The following is an 18,792-nucleotide window of genomic DNA, read 5'->3' on the forward strand; positions in this document are numbered from 1 at the left end:
CCCCCAGAGGTTTCCTTTGGGTGTCAAAGGGAAGAGGGAGGGTGAGTACTTTGGGAACTTCACAGGGACACCTTCCCCTGCACAGTGGGGGAGACCCAGGACTCCAATCTGGGGAGGCATTAAGTTCTGAGTCTACATTTACTGAGCACCAACTATGTGGTGGACTCCCACACCTGGGTCCTTACAAGATCCCTACAGGGGACTTACTCCCCCCATCATTGTATGTGTGTCCCTAGTCACTCAGTCGTGTCCAACTCTTTGCAATCCTTTGGACTATAACCCACCAGGCTCCTTTGTCAGCTGTCCGGGATTTCCCAGGCAAGAATACCAGAGTGGGTTACCAATTCCTCCTCCAGGGGGTCTTCCCAAGCCAGGGATCGAACCCGTGTCTCTTACATCTCCTGCACTGCAGATGGATTCTTTACCTGCTGAGCCATAGGGGAAGCCCCCATTCTAATAGAAGAAATGGAGGCTCAAGGACATGAAGTGATTTGTCCAAGGACAAAATCACATGCTGTAAGTGGTCTGAGCTAGGACTGGAACCCAGGTCTAGGGAGTGGCAAAGGTGATGCCCTCTTGGTGCTTGAAATGCCACCATTCATCCCTAGGAAGTAAAGGGTCCTAGGATCCTCCTTTGGGTGCACAGCTGGAGCAGGGTCACCATGACCTGTGGGTGCAGGGGCAGGAGAATGCTGCCTGGAACACAGTAGGTGCTCAATGCTTACATGTGGTGTCTGCAGGACAGGGAGGACTGGCCTGGGGCAGGGGAATGTGGGGCTCTGGTTCCCCAGGAGTGAGGTCTTACAGACATATTTCACATCAGAGATGAATTAGAGGGGGCCACTTACTTCAAGAAGCCCCTCAGGCCCCTCCATCTTTCTCCAAGTGCTTGGCCTCCACCCTCCCAAGTTCCTGCAGGGGTGGAGCCCACACTGAGTCACCCATGCCCAGCCCTGCTTGGCTCTGGTCAGTAGACATATACTCGTAAATATCCAAGTGAGTGAAGATTGAGAAATTGTAGCAGGGGAAAAATTACTTATTTCTTCCTCTTTTTGAATTGAGCAAGGGAAAACTTGCCGGGGAAATGAGGTCAGTGACTTGGGCATTGCTGATGAGCAGGGTCTCCTGCACTGCATCTCCCAAAGGGAGGGCTGGGTATCGGGTCAGGGAAATGGACCCAGAACCATCCTATGTCCAGCCTGGCAGGCCCCCAGCCCTGTCACTCCCTCCTGGCTCTTGGCCATTCCTGTTTTCAGCCAAGTTCTCCCTAATGAGAAAAAAATGTTCTCATTCATGTGTCTGACGGCATCTGGGTGGGCAGGTCCAGGTGGGATGTGCAGATGGCTGATGTGATGTGCTGATGTGCAGGAGGAATTTGTGACCCCCAGATCTTATTCCCTCCCTCTCAGAGTTGTTGTTGCTGTTGAGTCACTAAGTTGTACCTGACTCTTTTGAGACCCCATGGACTAAAACTCACCAGGCTCCTCTGTCCATGGGATTTTCCAGGCAAGATCCCTGGGTTGCCATTTTCTTCTCCAGGAGATCCTCCTGACCCAGAGATTGAACCCGCATCTCCTGCATTGCAGGCAGATTCTTTACCACTGAGACACTGAGAAATAAGGAGAAAGCTCCTTATAAATAGAGAGGTAACTGCAATTTTTGAAAAATAAAGCTTATAAAAATAGAAAAAAGTATAAGGAAAGTAACAAAAATTATGCATGATCCCAACACCCATTATAACCACTTCAAATATTTTTGCTTCTTGCCTTCTCCTAAATAATTTTTAAAAATCATCTTCAGCTAATTATTATTAAAATAAAACCTCCCAACTTATGGTTATAATTGTAATGGATGTTAGTTCATAGCTTAACTCACATTGGTAAAACCATTTTCACCCTACAATTACAAGAAATCCATAGCTTAGACTGTCAGCCTGAACCCCATCTCCATGGAGGCCCCACTGAGGGGATTTGCTTCTGGTGGTTATGAATGAAATGCCTAGAGGCCTCCTGCTTTTAGTTCTTGTCCTCTTATTAGATCTACAAGACCTGCTCTTTCTCAGCATCTGTGCTTATTGTTGTTGTTTAATCACTAAAAAGTCTTTGTGACCCCATGGACTATAGCCCACTAGGTTCCTCTGTCCATGGAATTCTCCAGGCAAGAATACTGGAGTGGGTTGCCATTTCCTTTTCCAGGGGATCTTCCTAACCCAGAGATCGAACCTGTGTCTCCTGCATTGGCGGGTAGATTCTTTACCACTGAGCCACTTGGGAAGCCCAACTTAGTCAAGCCAGTGGAGAGCAATCTTGCCCCAGCCACCTTCAGTCAAAGAAGCAACTCTTTGATTTGTTTTATAAACTGGATTTCCATCCTAATGGTCATCATTATTGAGAGCTTACTATGGTTGTTGTTGTTCAGTTGCTAAGTCGTGTCCGACTCTTTGTGACCCCATGGGCTGCAGCACACCAGGCTCCCCTGCCCTTCACTATCTCCCAGAGTTTGCTCAAATCCATGTCCATTGAGTCAGTGATGCTATCTAACCATCATGTATCATAGCATTTACTTTTCAATATCAACCTTGGGAGGCAGCTATAGTTATTATTGTCATATTACAGATCAAGAAACAAAGGGCTCAGAGAGGTGTAGTTATCTGTCCAAGGTCACACAGCCAGTGAGCGGCAGAGTTGGAATGGCCAAGCAGTCTGAGATTGCTAAGTTGTCTTTTCTTCTAAGATTCCATCTGAACAGAGTTTTATGACCAAAAAAATCTTTGAGAACCTCTGGTTTAGCCCATTCCAGTGCTTTTTCTTCAATGTCAGACTCCATGTGGAGAAGGCAAGAGATCTCTGTGAACTGGAGAGATCCTGGAGGGGTTCAAGAAGGAGATAGAGTTGAAGTGAAGCCAGGAAGGATGGCTTATATCAGGAGCAGGAAGGCATCATATTTTTAAAAGTGTTTATTTGTTTATTTGGCTGTGCTGGGTCTTAGTTGAAGCACACAGGGTCTCTGATCTTTGTTGTGGCATGTGGCACCCCATTCCAGTACTCTTGCCTGGAAAATCCCATGGATGGAGGAGCCTGGTGGGCTGCAGTCCATGGGGTCGCTGAGGGTTGGACACGACTGAGTGACTTCACTTTCACTTTTCACTTTCATGCATTGGAGAAGGAAATGGCAACCCACTCCAGTGTTTTTGCCTGGAGAATCCCAGGGACGGGGGAGCCTGGTGAGCTGCCGTCTATGGGGTCGCACAGAGTCGGACACGACTGAAGCGACTTAGCAGCAGCAGCAGCAGCAGCAGCAGGGTCTTTAGTTGTGGCCTGTGGGATCTAGGTCCCTGACCAGGGATTGAACCTGGTTCCCCTGCATTGAAAGTGTACAGGCTTAGCCAATGGACCACCAGGGAAGTCCCAAGGCATCATATTTTAATGTGAGATTGTTTATGCCTGAGAGGCCTGAGGTCCAAGTGGGAACCTTTTGGGGAGGCACGTTAGAGGAAGCCTTGGAGTAAGGTGAGGTGGGGACAGGGTCAGGAAAGCTGTTTTCCCTTGGAAAAGTCAAAAAGAAGTGACAGGTATGGCCTTGTCTCCTGACAAAGGTTGTTCTGAAGAACTGAGGCCACTGATTCCGAGTAGGTATAGGCTTCTGGCGATGGAGTGGGATGAGTCTGGTAATTCCATCTCTCCCTGGTTTTCAGCCCTGTGTTCAGAGCACACGAAGAACCCCAAGTTCTCCATCTGTGAAGTCAAACCTCTTTATGACACGTAGAATAACTTAGAGGCCATTGCCTTGGGGTCTGGCAAATTCTTTATGAAACAGACTTCACATGTTAATGAGATTTGCTATAGGGAGATGTGTGCTGTATGAGGTGTCCACACAGCCTATTAGTTTAGGATGAATGGCTTAAAATCATCTACAGAGCTGGGCTATTAGGTCTTGCCATTCAGCCTGCCCGGAGTTATTGCAAACATCAACTGGGAACCCAGGTGCAGAAGGTGGTGAGTTAGGGAGAGGTGCTGACAAATTTCAACCTGCCACACCAAATGCTCAGAGAAGGGGAAAAAACTATTAAAACCATAGAAGAAGTCCCGAATAAAAGAAGGGTATACATATCATGTTGATAACGGAAAAACTTAACACTGCAAGGATGTCTGTTCTCCCCCAAATTCACCTATCAATTCAGTGCAACCTTAATTAAAATCTTAGCTGGAATTTGAGGAACTTAGTTCTGTTCAGTTCAGTCACTCAGTCATGTCTGACCCTTTGTGACCCAATGGACTGCAACACCCCAGACTTCCCTGTCCTTCACTATCTCCCGGAGTTTGCTCAAACTCATATCCATTGAGTCGGTGATACCATCCAACCATCTCATCCTCTGTCGTCCCCTTCTCCTCCTGCCCTCAATCTTTCCCAGCATCAGGGTCTTTTCCAATAAGTCAGTTCTTCGCAGCAGGTGATCAAAGTGGCCAAGTGTATTCTAAAATGTGTATGGAAGAATAAAGAACCTGTAGAATAAAGTGAATTTTTAAAAAGAGCAAAGGAGATTCACTTTACCAGGTATTAAACATTCCACAGAGCCCTCCAATTAAAAAAAAAAACAACTGTGGAACAAGCCCATCAGCAGGAATGAATGGAACAGAATGAGTCGTTCAGTGACAGACCCATGTAATTATGATCAGTGATTAAAGAATGGATTATTTGGCCAAAGATATAGGAAAGACTGGCTCACTCTGTAGAGAAAAAATGAAGTTGGGTCTCTAGATCTTCTATACCACATATCATTTGGGTTGTATTAAAGACCTAGATGTGAGGTATAAAATCATAAAACTGATGAAAGAAAATATAGGAAAATACTTTTACATCCATGGTGAGGAAGGACTTTTTGACTAAGATCCAAATGGCAAAAAATTTATGGATTTGATTACATTAAAACTAAGGTTTTGTTTTTTTTTTTAAACCAACAAAGGACAGTATAAACCAGGACACCAGATGGATGACAGAATGTAGAAGTGTTTGTGATATCTAAAAATGGCAAGGAATTAATATCTAGAATATACAAGGAATTATTGCAAAGCTACAAGAAAAAGACAGGAAATAATAGAAATATGGTCAAAGGATATGAATAGGCAGTTCACAGAAGGGGAAACCCAAATGACTAAGTAGTGAAGAGGTGCTCAGACCCACGAATATTCAGAGAAATGCAAATGAGACAACGGTGACTTCTACTCTATACCCATCAAATTGGCCCAAATCAGAATGTTGGCTAATAGCCAGTTTGAGGGAAATGGAAGAAAAGGGAACCCTCCTACCCTGCTGGTGGGAAGGAGTGTGGCTGATGTGGCCATCCCAGAGGACTTTCTTGAAATAGACACACGATGACCCCACGATCCGGCAGTCCCACTTCAGAGAAATTCAAACACCCACAGACACCAGCATGTGCTTTACAAGGACCCATGGACTGTTTATGGTGGGCGCCAGGGGCCAGGGGCTGGAGCGGGGGAAACAAAGCCAGATAGGGGGCTTGTAAGGCTAGATCTGAGGAGTATGATTCACCGAATCCATTGTACCTGAGAGTGAGAGAAGTTACGCAAAAAAAGATTCCATTCACACCAGCGACCAAACTCTCAAATAGCTAGGAATCTCTTACCCAAAGCGGGAGGGGCTGAAGGAGGGGCTGGTGGAGCGGCTGGTGGAGGGGCTCGGTTCCGGCCCAGGCTGGGGGTGGCCCCGTTTGTAATGGGTGGAGAACTCAAGAGGAGGCAGGGAAACTGAGGCCAGAGTGCGTCTGGGAGACATTCTTTGTCTCTTGAGTCTTTTTTTTTTTTTGGCTGCGCTGGGTCTTCATTTCTGTGCTCAGGCCCTTCGTTGCGCATGAGGGCTGTCTCTAGTTGTGGCTCGAGGGCTTAGTTGCCCTGGGACATGTGGGATCTTAGTCCCCCCAATCGGGGATTGAACCGGCGTCCCCTGCATTGGAAGGTGGATTCTTAACCACTGGACTACCAGGGAAGTCCTTCTCTTTCTTTCTTTCTTTATGACTGTGCTGGGTCTTCATTGCTGCACACGGGCTTTCTCTAGTTGCAGCGAGTGGGGGCTACTCTTCGTTGTGCTCGGGCTTCTCACTGCGGTGGCTTCTCTCGTTGTGGAGCATGGGCTCTAGGCACGTGGGCTTCAGTAGTTGTGGCTCATGGGCTTAGGCGCCTGCAGCATGTGGAGTCTTCCCAGACCAGGGATTGAACCCACATTGCCTGTACTGGCAGGCGAATTCTTTACCGCTGGATCACCAGGGAAGTCCTTGTCTTTGCTTCTTTAACTAGAAAGTGGGGATCTGCTGCTTCTTGACTCCTCCAGGGCCTGAAGGAGAGACAGTGAGGTTTGGAGAGTGGGGTGGGTGGATGGGTGGCAGTTGGGAGAGTGGAAAGGGTTGGTGCGAAGCAGGAATGAGGGTAGAGGGTAGTGGGGTGAAGGTTTGGGGTTGAGGGAGGAGAGACTCATCCTTCAAAGGAAAGGAATATGGGTAGTGCCTTGATGAGGCTGAAAGGAGGTAGGAGAATTGAAAGCTTTTTGAAAACACAAAGGGCTGTAAAAAGAAACCGGCTGACAAGATGAAAAGAATTGGGCACGCGGAAGGGAGTCTCCTCTTGATGCTGGTGGGAGTGTAAATGGTAAGGCCTCTTGACCAGGACCTAGCAAAAATGCTGGTCATTTTTGACCACTGCCTGGCAGTGCTATGGTACTTTTTAGGTTTACGACCCAGAGAAACCTTCAATCCAGTGCTTCAGGAAACAGGCTCCAGGATGTGCCTTGGGCCAGAAGTGCAAGCACCCAACAGTTCAAGGGCAGCAGGTAAACAGAGATGGGGGAGGGCAGGGGCAGGCGGTGTGCGGGGCAGCGCCAGGTCTGAACTCAGCAACACGGAAAGTTCTCAGAAACACGGCCGAGGGGCGGTGGGGGGGAAAAACCAAGGGGCAGAAGAGCATGTGCCTGGTAGATTGATATAAACACAGAAACGTGCATTTAATAATCCTCCCCATCATCCAGTCACATGAAAAGGCAGAAAAAAAGATTTGTGAGCAACATGGCAGACTCAGAGGAGTCTGAGCTGTCCCCCAATGGCTGCCTTTACAGGGAAAGAGAAGGGGCTAGACGAGGGGCTGGGGGTCAAGATGGACTTTGGTTTTAATGACCAAGCAATTTGAAGCAAAAAAATAATTCAACAAAAATGTACTGAGAGACTACCATTAGGAAAAAAAAAACCCCAAAACAATTGAATCCATGCCAGTGCTGCTTACTTAGTAGGGGTTGGAGAGCTAGGAGAGAACAAAAGTGACCCGGTTCCTGCCATCACAGGTGAGACAGACAAACAAGTAGAGAACTTACACCAGTTGCCATGAAGAAAAGTAACTTCAGCGGACTTCCCTGGTGGTCCAGTGGCTAGAAATCCACACTCCCAATGCAGGGGGCCCCAGGTTCCCTTCCTAGGCAGTGAACTAGGTCCTACATGCTGCAATTAAGAGTTTGTATGCCTCAACTAATGGTCCCACATGCTACAACCAAAGATCCTGCATGGCACGATGAAGAGGGATGATCCCTTGTGCCATAACTAAGACCAGGTACAGTCAAATAGATAAGTAAACATTAAAGAAAGAAAGACAAGCAGCTTTAGCTAGGAGGGTCAGAGAAGCATCTCTGAGGAGGTGGTGTTTGAGCAGACTGGACCAGAGTGAGGGCATAGGCACTCAGGCATCTGGAGGAAAGGTAATATGAGTGTTTTGCATGTTCAGGATCAACCAAGAAGATAGAGGATCAAGCGTTAGGATAGAAGGTCAGTGAGGAAAGAGGGCAGACCTGGTTGTTAACATTGGTCAATCCTGGGTAGTGGGAATATGGGTGATTTTTATAATACACTCTGAGATTTTTTTTCTTATTAAAAAAAATAAAAACAAAGACACTGTAAGGTTAAAAGGCAGATGGATGTAAAAGGCAGCAGCTTGGTTGGCAGAAACATGAAAGGGAGACCTACCCGTTGTGGAAGGCCCTGTGTGGGATCAAGGTGGTCATTCCTGCAGGATAGGTATGTCCCCTCTATACAGTTGAAGGCAGGGGGTTAGAATCCAGCCAACATCTCATGGAAGTCAGAGTACTTGAATCAGTCAGAATCAGGACCGGAGGGCCGCTAGGACCTAGTCCAGAGATGGCAGAGGCCAGGTGATCTGCTGAGGCTGCGTCTCCCCACCCAGTGCACACCTGGCTACCTGGTCAAGCATCCTTTCATGCAGAGTCCACGTACAGGCTCCAAATCCTTTTCAGGAACTTCCCTGGTGGTCCAGTGGCTAAGACTGCACACTGCCAATGCCGAGGGCCTAGGCTTGATTCCTGGCCGGGGAACTAGGTCCCACACGCTGCAACTAAAAGATCCTGCACGCCACAACCAAGACTTGGTGCAGCCAAATTAATTAATTAATTTAAAAGAATCCTTTTCAACATGAAGCTCTAGGCAGCTATCACCAAGCTGAGCTGGCCTTTAGGCTAAAAGCAGCCTGCCTCCTGTGCCCTGATCTAATCCAGCCCCCTCATGTTCTAGATGTTCTAGGCCCTCACACAGGGTTGGGGCTAGGATGGAAATTCCCCCAAGTCTGAGCTGGCCTCCACCTGCTGGGCTTAGAAACTCAGGGTCTTTAAAAGGTTTGGGGTCAATCTGGGGACCGATTCCTGGGAAGAGGCCACTCAGAACAGGGATGTTGTGGTGGAGCAGGGGAAGGAGGAGGCCTGTGGGCTCCCTTCTCCAAATTGCCTGGGGTCTTCTTTGAGGGTCATGGGGAGGGACAGCTGCCCTCCTCTTCTTCAGGAGGAAATGGGGAGGGGAGCAGTATCCCCAGCCCCCAGCTTGGTATGGCTAGCTTCACCCCTGTCCCCGCCAAGATGTGGCCTTGAGGTAGGCGGGAAGGCAGGTGGGAGGCCTCGACATTGAGAGGAGGCAGTTGCAGAGCTGTGGCTCACCCCAGTGCTACTTCCTTTTTGAGATTTTGGGACATGAGTCATCAAGGGGCTGGCCCTGAGCATCCAGGGCGCTGAGACAAGCAGGACAGTGGCATAAGAGAAAAGGTCACCTGCTCGGTCTGTGGGCCAAACTGGGTGAGGCTGGCAGTGGGGTCCTGCTAAGACAAGATCCCAGTGGAACCCGCCCCAGACCAAGTCCCACTGAAGGCCAATTCTGAGAACTCCCCCGTAGTGTAAACCACCCCTCCAAGCCTACCCTCAGCAATGCCTTCTGAAACACCCTGACCACCTATGCCTTCTAATAGCACCTCTTGCTGCTGGCTGAAGCTGCAGAGCTGTTCCTCCAAATGCAAACACCCAGTACACAGTAGGTGCTCAATAAATATTGGTGGACAAGCTGGCTGTTCTCATGCATGATGCCTGCTGGGCTGAGCCTTCCTCTATACAGCTTGTGAAACACAGGCATTGGCTTTCTGGGGTGGTGTGTGCAAGATGGCTGGGGGCTTTCTGAGAGCTACTGGCTGCACTGGGAAGTGGGGGAAGCTCCAGGGAGCCCCAGGGTTCAGACACTGCACATGCTGCCCCTGATTTGGGGACCAGAGGGCCATGGTTCTGTGTTCTGGAAACCAGCCTGCCACCCTTTACCGAGGAGCAAGTGGAATTTTTCTGCCTTGTGGGGCTAGGGGTCTCTGAGGTACATGGTCTGGTAGACCTGGTTGAGTACACAGGGCCTGGGAGTGATCGGACTGGACTGGATTCTGGGGCATCGACCCTGACAATCACTCAACCGTTCATTTGCTGACTTACTTCTTCACCCTTCTCTTGTCTCCTGCACACGCTCATCCTGTTTGCAGCCTTCATCTACTTCAACTGTACTGAGCCCCCACTCCAGGTATCACCTGGCCACTGGGGAAATAGAGGGGACTGTGACCAAGTTGCTCTGCCCTTGAGGATCACACAGTCCAGCAGTGAGAGGCAGTCAGCTGAGCAGAGCTCCTTGGCTATGTGTTTCAATCCCCGTGCTTGACATGGCAGGCGATTAGGGACCACAAGACTGATGGAGATGCTCATCTGCTTCCACCCTCAGCGCCCAGCTCCCTAGGGCTGCACGCAGCAGGTGCTTCATACAAGTCACAACACGAGTTGGAGCCTATGGCTGGATGTGTCTGAGGTGCTAGAGCTGGAGTGAGCCAGGGTGCATGGGTGTGAGCTGGGCTGCTTCAGGTATAGGGTGAAGGGCAAGGGTGGGCTCCTAGGAGGAAGCCAGTCTTGGGTCCTCTCTGATCCATAGTGCTTGCTATAGGGAGCAAGCCCTGGGTGGAAGGCAGGAGGCCACCACTCATGTAGGAGACAGAGAGATACAGAAAGTACCCCTTACTGGCCATATAAGCTGGACCTCTCTGTTGCAAAACAACATGTGTAATTCATCTGGCCCAGAGAAGACTTCTAATAACTACTAGTATCACAATTACTAAGAAAGGAGAGGAGACATGTAAGCGGCTAACCATACCCAAGTGAGAGTCATGCTAAAGGTCTGTGGAAGGACCAAACCCTGCTTGGCTTGGTGGGGTGTGGTTAAGGGCAAGTCTCACCAAGAAGAGAGAGCTGTGCTTTGACTTGAAGGACAAATAGGTGATCATCCAGCAAACAGGAGGGAAAAACATCCCAGGCAAAGGGACCCAGGTGGACAGAGGCATGGAGGTGGGAACTCAGGATTCTTTAGGGAGTCCAGGGTGGTTAGAGTCCAGTGTGGAGATGGGGGTCATGGTGCAAGAGATCCATCTGGTAGGCAGGCTGGACTAGGATGTGAAGGTCTCCAGCATCTCACCAAGGAGGCTGAGCTCAATTCTGCTGCAGGGAGCCATGGGTTGCACTGGTTTTCAGCTTCACCACTACCAACATTTGGGCCTGGAAGACTCTCTGTTATGGAAAACACCATTGCAGGGGGCTGTGCTGTGCATAGTAGGGTATTTAGTAGCTCCATTTTGGTCTCTAGCCACAAGATACGAGTAGTCCCTGCCCCCTGCAATGGAGACAACCCAAAATGTCTCCAGGCATTGCCAAATGTCCTCTAAAGGAGGGGGCAAAATCACCCCTTGGTTGGGAATGACTAGACTAGAGGGAATTATATGACTGCCTTATGCTTTTGACAGCTGACCCTGGCCACACTCTGGCTAATGGAAGAGAGGGACAGAGCTTGAAGGCCAGGGGATTGGTTTGGAGGCCATCAGAGCATCACAAGTGAAAAATGGCCAAAGTCAAAGCCAGGGCCAGGCTGTGGGGCAGGAGGAGAGGGGCCAAGTGATTCAGTTGGCAGGGTATTCCAGGCGCCTCCCATGCTGTCGTGAATGTACCAGTGGCATGTACAATATGCTGGGTTCTAAGATCAAAACCCCATCTGGAAAAGAGAGTCCTGGACCACCAATACAGGTCATGCTAAGAGACTGAATGTCAAATGCAGAAATCGGCCATTGCCTACCCACTGCTGAAACAAGATGTCCAGTTGGAGAAGCCAAGAGAAAGGATTGGGGGTGGGGCGGGGGCAGGGGGAAGGAGTCACTATGGTGACGAGTGCCCCCTGCTGCCTCTCAAGGGAGAGGGGAGGGTGCTTCCCCTTACCTCCAGGCAAGCAGGAGGGGTACCAGGCCCACTCTAAGAGCTTGACATTGCTGGCGTTTAGGGACCAGAAGACTGATAGGAGACTGTTTTATTTATTTATTTTTGGCGGTGATGAGTCTTCATTGCTGGGAGGGTTTTTCTCTAGTTGTGGAGAGTGGGAACTATTCTCTAGTAGGATTGTGCAAGCTTATTGTTGTAGTTTCTCTTGTTGCAGAGCAGGGGCTGCAGGGCATGTGGGCTTCAGAAGTTGCGGCACGTGGACTCAGTAGTTAGAGCTCCCAGGCTCTAGTGCACAGGCTCAGTAGTTGTGGCGCATGGGCTTAGTTGCTCCGTGGTATGTGGGATCTTCCCGAATTAGAGATTGAACCCTGTGTCTCCTGTGTTGGCAGGCAGATTCTTTATCATTGAGCCACCAGGGAAGCCCCTGATGGGAGACTATTATTGCTTGTGTACTACTAAGCACCCAGAACCCCAGGTCTGGCACACAGCAGATGCCTGATCAAGATGATGATGTGAGTTGGAGCCTGTGGCTGGAAGGGCCTAAGGTGGCAGAGCTGGGATGAGACAGGGTGCATGGGTGGGAGCCAAGCTGCTCCAGTGTAGGGCGAAGGGGCAACAACCGTGGGCTCCAGGGAGAAAACCACCCTTGGGTCATCTCTGACCCATAGCACTTCCTGTGGGGAGGAGCCTTGGGCAGGAGAAGCCTGGAGACCACCACTCATGTAGGGGAAAAGGGGGATATGGTAAGCTATGGTCAGCAGGAGACTCAAGCATCTCTGGTGCTGGGGAGCTATGGCCAGAGCAATCAGTAAACAGGTCTCCTAGAAACCTGCAAGAGTGCCCCAAGAGAGAATGAGCCAGAAACTGCCTCCCAGAGGCCCCAGTGTGTTTATGTGTGGGGTGGTGGTGTTGGTGGTAATTCTAGCTGCCATGAAACACTGCGCCCTTTGCTTCCAAAACCTTTCTCCACAACACGCTTGGCAGGGTCAAGAGAGAAGTCGTTGGGTCCTCCCACTCCTAGGTAGGTTCCAGCCAGGGTTCAGTTAGACAAAGGGAGAAGCTCCACCCTAGATAAGAGACTGCAACTCTGTCAAGTCTCCAGGGCAGGATTGGACTCATCTGGTGACTTGCCTGGAAGTGCCTGGAAAAGCTCCAAGACTTGCCCAGGATTCCATGCAGAAAGAATAGGTCCCCAGAACAAACCTAAGAAGGAGTGAGACTTTCTCCTTAGACCCTCACCGGTTATCTGCCTATGCTCAGCTCCAGGCCCTGCTATCAAGCCCCTACTCCCACCCCACCCCCATTGTAGTGTTGTTGTTGTTGAGTCGCTAAGTTGTGTCCAACTCTTTGTGACCCCATGGACTGTAGCATGCCAGGCTTCCCTGTCTTTCAAAATCTCCCGGAGTTTGCCCAAATTCCTGTCCATTGAGTCGGTGATGCTATCTAACCATCTCATCATCTCATCCTCTGCTGCCCCTTCTCCTTTTCCCTCAATCTTTCCCAGCATCAGAGTCTTTTCCAATGAGTTAACTCTTCACATCAGGTGGCCAAAGTATTAGAGCAACAGTATTTCCAATAAGTATTCAGGATTGATTTCCTTGAGGTTTGACTGGTTTGTTCTTGCAGTCCAAGAGACTCTCAAGGATCTTCTCCAGCACCACAATTTGAAAGCATCAATTCTTCAGTGCTCAGCCTTCTTTAGGGTCCAACTGTCATGTCTGTGACATGACTACTAGAAAAACCACAGCTTTGACTATATGGACTTCTGTTGGCAAAATGATGTCTATGCTTTTTAATATGCTGCCTAGGTTTGTCATAGCTTTCTTTCCAAGGAGCAAGCATCTTTTAATTTCCATTGCAGTGGGATGATCTCAACAAACTACATCTCTCAGGTTCCTTTCCTAAATGGCTCCTATTTTAAATTTGGCCAATGGGAGGCACTGGTGGGTGACTGGAGGGTGAGAGGATGGGGGAAGCCAGGACCCTCTGCTCATGCCCTGTCTCTAACAGTGACTCTGTCTCTGCCATGTTCCCAGATGGCTCTAGATGCCCCAGCTCCTGGCTTTGGTAATGCCACTTTCGGCCCCAGAGATGGTGGTGGCTTCTTGTAGTTGCTAAGCTTGGAATAGTATCCCTTTCCCCTAATTCTTTTAATTTCTCTAACATCTTTATAACCAATTCCTCTGTATTAAGTACCTTGTATAGCCCAGCCTTAAGTTTCCTGGTGGCTCAGATGGCAAAGAACCCATGTTCAATGAAGGAGGCCTGGGTTCGATTCCTGGGTCAGGAAGATCCCCTGGAGAAGAGAATGGCAACCTACTCCAGTATTCTTGCCTGGAGAAATCCATGGACAGAGGAGTATGGCGAGCTACAGTGCACGGGGTCACAAAGAGTCGGACACGAGGGAGCGACTAACACTTTCACTTTCATAGGATCACTAGATAGAGGGTTTGCTTTCCTGTTGGGTTGGCTGTCATCCACCTCTTGGAGTCCAGCTGGTAGAGTTGAGTTGGAAGGTGGGATCCCTGGAGGTTGGGGTGGTGGTGGTGGTACTGCTCCCTGGCATGGGGAGCTGTTGGAGGGAATGAGTCAGGGGGACCCACTGGATTTGGGGTGTGCAGGGGACATCCACGGAGGTGTCACTACACTCCTGGTCTTGGCTCTCTCTCAGGGATAAGGAAGTCCTTCAAACTGCTCCCAGACAAGACTTGTAAGGGCCAGAAGAAATCTTCATGCCAGTTTTAGAGGCTGACCCTCTCTACAGAGTTAATGTTGTGGGCTATGCTAGCCTCGTCCTCAGCGTGGCCCATGTCTCAGAAATGTGTGGGAACCAGGTTATTTCCCAGTCTCCTGATCAGGAGGTGGGATTTTCCATCCCCCAAGGGTCACTTCCCAGTTTCTCACTCAATGCTTAGAAGCATCATCCTTACCATCCCTGGGGTTGGTGGCCAGAGCAGGGGGTCCCCTGTCTTGGGGCAGTCAGGGAAGAGAATAAAGTCCTGCCCACCCTGCCCCTGCCGAAATACCCTGTGTGCTAGGGGCAAGGACTCCTGGGGCTAGTGGAACTTTTTTGTCACTTAGGGCTGGTCCTGGTATTAGAAGCCCTGGCACTCAGAGTGGCAGCTAGAATGGATGCTCAGATGTAAACTCCAGGGAAACCAGCCTTTGTGGCCCTTGGCCTGGGCCAGGCCCCTCTGGGCCCCCACAGCTTCCTGGACAGTTTTCTGTCCCAGTCTCTGTTTTTTTTTTTTTTTTAATCTCATAGGCTTTATTCAAGTAAAACACCGACAAGATCTGGAATGCCAACAGTGTATCGTGAAACAAATGTGACACTTTAATAACAAAAAACACAACCACGAAGAAGCACTATACTTTCCCTCTATTACATTAGCAAATACACAGAAGAACAACAAAATAAATGGACCTACTTCCAACCACTGGTTCTCATACACCCATGAATATTTATCAGAATTACTTGCGGAGATATTAAAAAATATACTGAAGTCCAGGTAGGCCTCACTCTGAGTTTGCAGCAGGGGTCAGAGTCAGAACCCAGGTATTTTTTTTTACAAGCTCTTCGGATAGCTGAGTTTCCTGCTGGTTGAGTCTCTGATTTTAGGTTGACTGGGGTACTTTGGGTTTTTTGGGTCGCTGTGTCAGGGTACAGGGGGCTTTTTTCACAGAGCTACTAGCAGTGGTGAAGAACTTGGCCTCTGGCTTTTTGGGAGTCTGTCTTGGGTCTTTTTTCCCCAGGGAAGAGTTTCTTTCTTTCTCCACCTCTTCTTTGACTCTGGCCTTCTTCCCTGGGCCTTTCCCTGGGGTCTTGGGCTCCGCAGCTATTGGGGTCTCCAGGGCTGGGGAGGCCTTTCTCTTCTTCCCACGAGCTGTGTTGGGACCAGGACTCTTTTTCGGAGACTTCTTTCCTATTGCAGCCTTTTGTATCTTGGTGCTTCCTGCAGCTGGAGTTTCCTTCAATGGCACCAGCAATGGGATTTCATCTTCAGAATCATCTTGTGCTTTAGGAAGGGCGCTCACCCCACTGGTTTCCTCCTGGGGTGCAGGGTCCTGGGTTGGAACGCCCCCAGTTTTGGGGGCCACTGCATCGGTTGTTGGGGCAGGTTTGGCCTTTGCAGACTGCTTCAGAAGCTTCTTTTCTTTCTTCTCCTGCTGTCTTTTAAGAGCTCTTTCTGTCTTCTTCCGGCTTTTCTTTGATACCTTTTTCAACAGGTCTCGTGTGCGGAGTCCCTTGGCTTCACCCTGACTGCTGACAAAGGAAGAGAAGACAGGCAGGGAAACCGACCGCTCAGTCTTCACGAACAAGAGCTTCACGCTCTCCCACTTCTCTGGCAGTTTCTGCGAGAGACTTTTCGCAACAGCAACGACATTTTCAACGATATGCTGAATCGGCATCCCCGTGTGACCGATGCGGATAGTGCTGCAAGAGCCGCTCTTAGAGATGTTTAAGACAGTTCCCCCAATGCAGTCGTTGATCTCTCTAGATAAAGTCTTGGACTGAAGGTTTACAGATACTGGAACCTTCTTTCTGTTGTAGAAATGCCTCCCCAGATGTGAGGGCAAGAGCCGCCTGATTCTGGCATCTGTAATGAAGAAGTCAAAACTACCCAAGAGGCGGAGCTTGGCTTCATAGGCTTTATATTCCTTTTTTAAAGTTCGGAAGGGGATAATCTGAGAAATGGTTTTGATCCCATGGTTGTTTAGAAGCTTCTTATAATAACGTTCTGTCTGTTCAGAGCTTAAATTTGGTTCATCTTTGGTAAATAAACAAACGTCTGCTAAATCTGATCGAATACCATGAGGCAAAGACAATCTGACCCTCAGTTCTTTACTTGGAATTTTCCATAATACCACCATTAAAAAGAAATTTTCATTCTCATTCAGAAGTAATCCATTTGCGTTTTTCCTGGATCTGGAATGTGCCAACAGAGCCTCCACTGCCTTCTTAACCTGCTCTTCGTCCAGCTGCTCCGGGTCGGGCGGGGTCTCTGGAGTCGAAGCTGAAGTCTCGGGTGAGGTCGACTGTGGGTTAGAAGCAGAAGCCTCCATGTCGCCCTCACCGCGTGGAGACTCGCGTGCCGACCCGGGAACTCCCAGTCTCTGTTTACTCGTTTGCTACCAGGACTGGGGACTCAAGGAGGTCAGGGAAGGGCCAGGCTCACTCTGAGGAGGATATGAAGAATGTTTAAGGATAAACGAGCAGATGAAGAATAGAAGTAACAGCTAATATGCACACAGAGCTTACTAAGTTACTTAGATACTTACATTATAAATTTACATGCATATATAATATATATATAGTTGCTCAGTCCTGAGGGACTGTATGCAACCCCATGGACTGTAGCCTGCCAGGGTCCTTCTGTCCATGGAACAAGAATACCGCAGGAATACTGGAGTGGGTTGCCATTTCCTCTCTAGGGGATCTTCCTAACTCAGGGATTGAACCTGTGTCTCTTGCGTCTCCTGCATTGCCAGGCAGATTCTTTACCGCTGAGCCACGAGGGAAGTCCAATACATACTATAGTATGTTTACTCCATAACTTTCAATCTTCAGACTATCTCTTTGAGGTTAATGCAGAGATTCAGACTCAGGTGGGCCGACTCTAAAGTCTAAATGAGCGAATAATCTAGGACGCCCCTAGCTGAGCTCGTGTCAGTTTTGTGCGATATTTTCCCCCAATTGTGCCCCACTCCTCCACGAGAGTGGAGAGCCTGACGCGGGTGGGAGGGGTAGGTGGACGAGGGCAGGTCGGCAGGCAAAGCCTCGGGGCAACCACAAGCCTGGTAGGAGCCTGTCTCCCGTGAGGGTTTCCCGCGCCACCTCTGGGAAGCTTGATTCTAACAGGAGGGGATGTTAGAAGGAGATTGTAGGGTCTCGGCGGGCGGGGAGTGGCTGGCGCTGGAGGTCCGAACCCAGCGCCGAGGCGGGCAAACTCTGGTGAGTGTCCGGGCTGTGGTGCAGGGCGGCCGGCCGGGGGCGGGTGCAGGAGGAGGGCAAGGAGGTGTGTCCGCGCGCGGTCCCGCCCCCCGGCCTGTCTGGGGCCGCGCACCGGCTTTCGCTTTCAGTCAGAGGCGCCGAGGCAGCGGAGCGGGAGCGGACGCTCAAGGGCGCGAGGGCTTGGCCAACCCGCCCGCACCTATGGCGCCCACCGCCTTCTGGGCCGCGCTGGCGGTCGGTCTGCAGTTCTGGGCCGCGGGCCGCGCCGTGCCCGCCCAGGTAGGTGACTCGCGCGCCCCCGCGGGGGGCGGCATCCCACCCACCCCCGGGTTGGCGCGCGTCCCCCGCCCCCGGGGTGCCCTGACACAGGAGCTGGACTCCGGGCCGTGGAAACAGGATCAGACGCGCGCGCCTTTGGAGACCTTAAGGGGACCTCGGGTTTGTCACACGTGCGCCCGAGGTCCGAGGTCTGGAACTCTGGACACCGCGGTCGGGGATCGCACCCTGGTCCCTCCGTCAGCGCAGCCCAGGGCGTTGGTGGCCAGCCAGCGGGCTCTGGACAGATCCCAGACAGACTCTGGACCCCAGCTCCCGTTACCCCTGCGACCCCTGCCTTCCCCAGGGTGGGTTTGGGGTGAGGGTAGGCGGTGAACTGTACTGGGGCGCTGTCCCCACTGCAGATGCCCGGCACCTTCTTCAGAAGACTTCCTCCTCTTCTGGGCAATGCTTTTATTTTTTCTTAGAAATACTGGGGCTGTGCCTCTAAAAGAATAGGGCAGGTGTGCAGTAAGTGCCTAATAAGGGCACATTCAGACTATGGGCTGTCTTCCGAGACCTTTGCCCAGACCCCACTTCAGAGTCTGCCCTGTCAGGAAGATGCTGTCCTAGAGTTCCCCTGGTCTGACCTCCCTGAGGATCTGGGGACAAGGGTGGACTTCTGGGCTGGTTGTCAAGACTGACATGATCTCTAAGGGGCTCCAGGAAAACAGAGAGAGCAGAGACCTCAGAGCTGTTATTCAGTACTGACTGCACTCACCAGACAGCAAGGGAGAGTGTGCAGAGGACTGCTCCTCCTTTGCCCTTTGTGGCTGGTAAGACTGAATGGCTCCATTTTGCAGAGAAGGAAAACTGAGGCTCAGCAAACTCCTTGTATTTCATAGAAGGGCATGGGAGGGTGCTCTTCCCTTAAAAAGGACATCTCTTCCTTTCCCTTCTTGGCAAATGAG

The 18,792-nt window shown here is 50.3% G+C and overlaps 1 protein-coding gene and 1 pseudogene across 2 annotated transcripts in view; one reads left to right on the top strand and one right to left on the bottom strand.

The window, feature by feature from the left end:
- Window positions 1-14,852: 14,852 nt before the first annotated feature.
- On the bottom strand, window positions 14,853-16,728 carry LOC147356669 (ribosomal L1 domain-containing protein 1 pseudogene; annotated as a pseudogene). The gene has a single exon (XR_015143436.1). The product of XR_015143436.1 is annotated as a ribosomal L1 domain-containing protein 1 pseudogene (transcript).
- A 964-nt stretch (window positions 16,729-17,692) lies between these two features.
- The window catches only part of TNFRSF1B (TNF receptor superfamily member 1B), a 35,348-nt gene continuing 34,248 nt past the window's right edge, over window positions 17,693-18,792 (top strand). The window contains exon 1 of the mRNA XM_086344601.1: window positions 17,693-17,845. Within this exon, the coding sequence (XP_086200727.1) occupies window positions 17,768-17,845 (78 nt within the window). The 5' untranslated portion in view covers window positions 17,693-17,767. The remainder of the gene's footprint in view (window positions 17,846-18,792) is intronic.

Source organism: Bos grunniens, chromosome 16, assembly GCF_055505025.1.
Source record: "Bos grunniens cultivar Pamir isolate PY7600 chromosome 16, Bosgru_T2T1.0, whole genome shotgun sequence".
Classification (NCBI taxonomy): domain Eukaryota; kingdom Metazoa; phylum Chordata; class Mammalia; order Artiodactyla; family Bovidae; genus Bos; species Bos grunniens.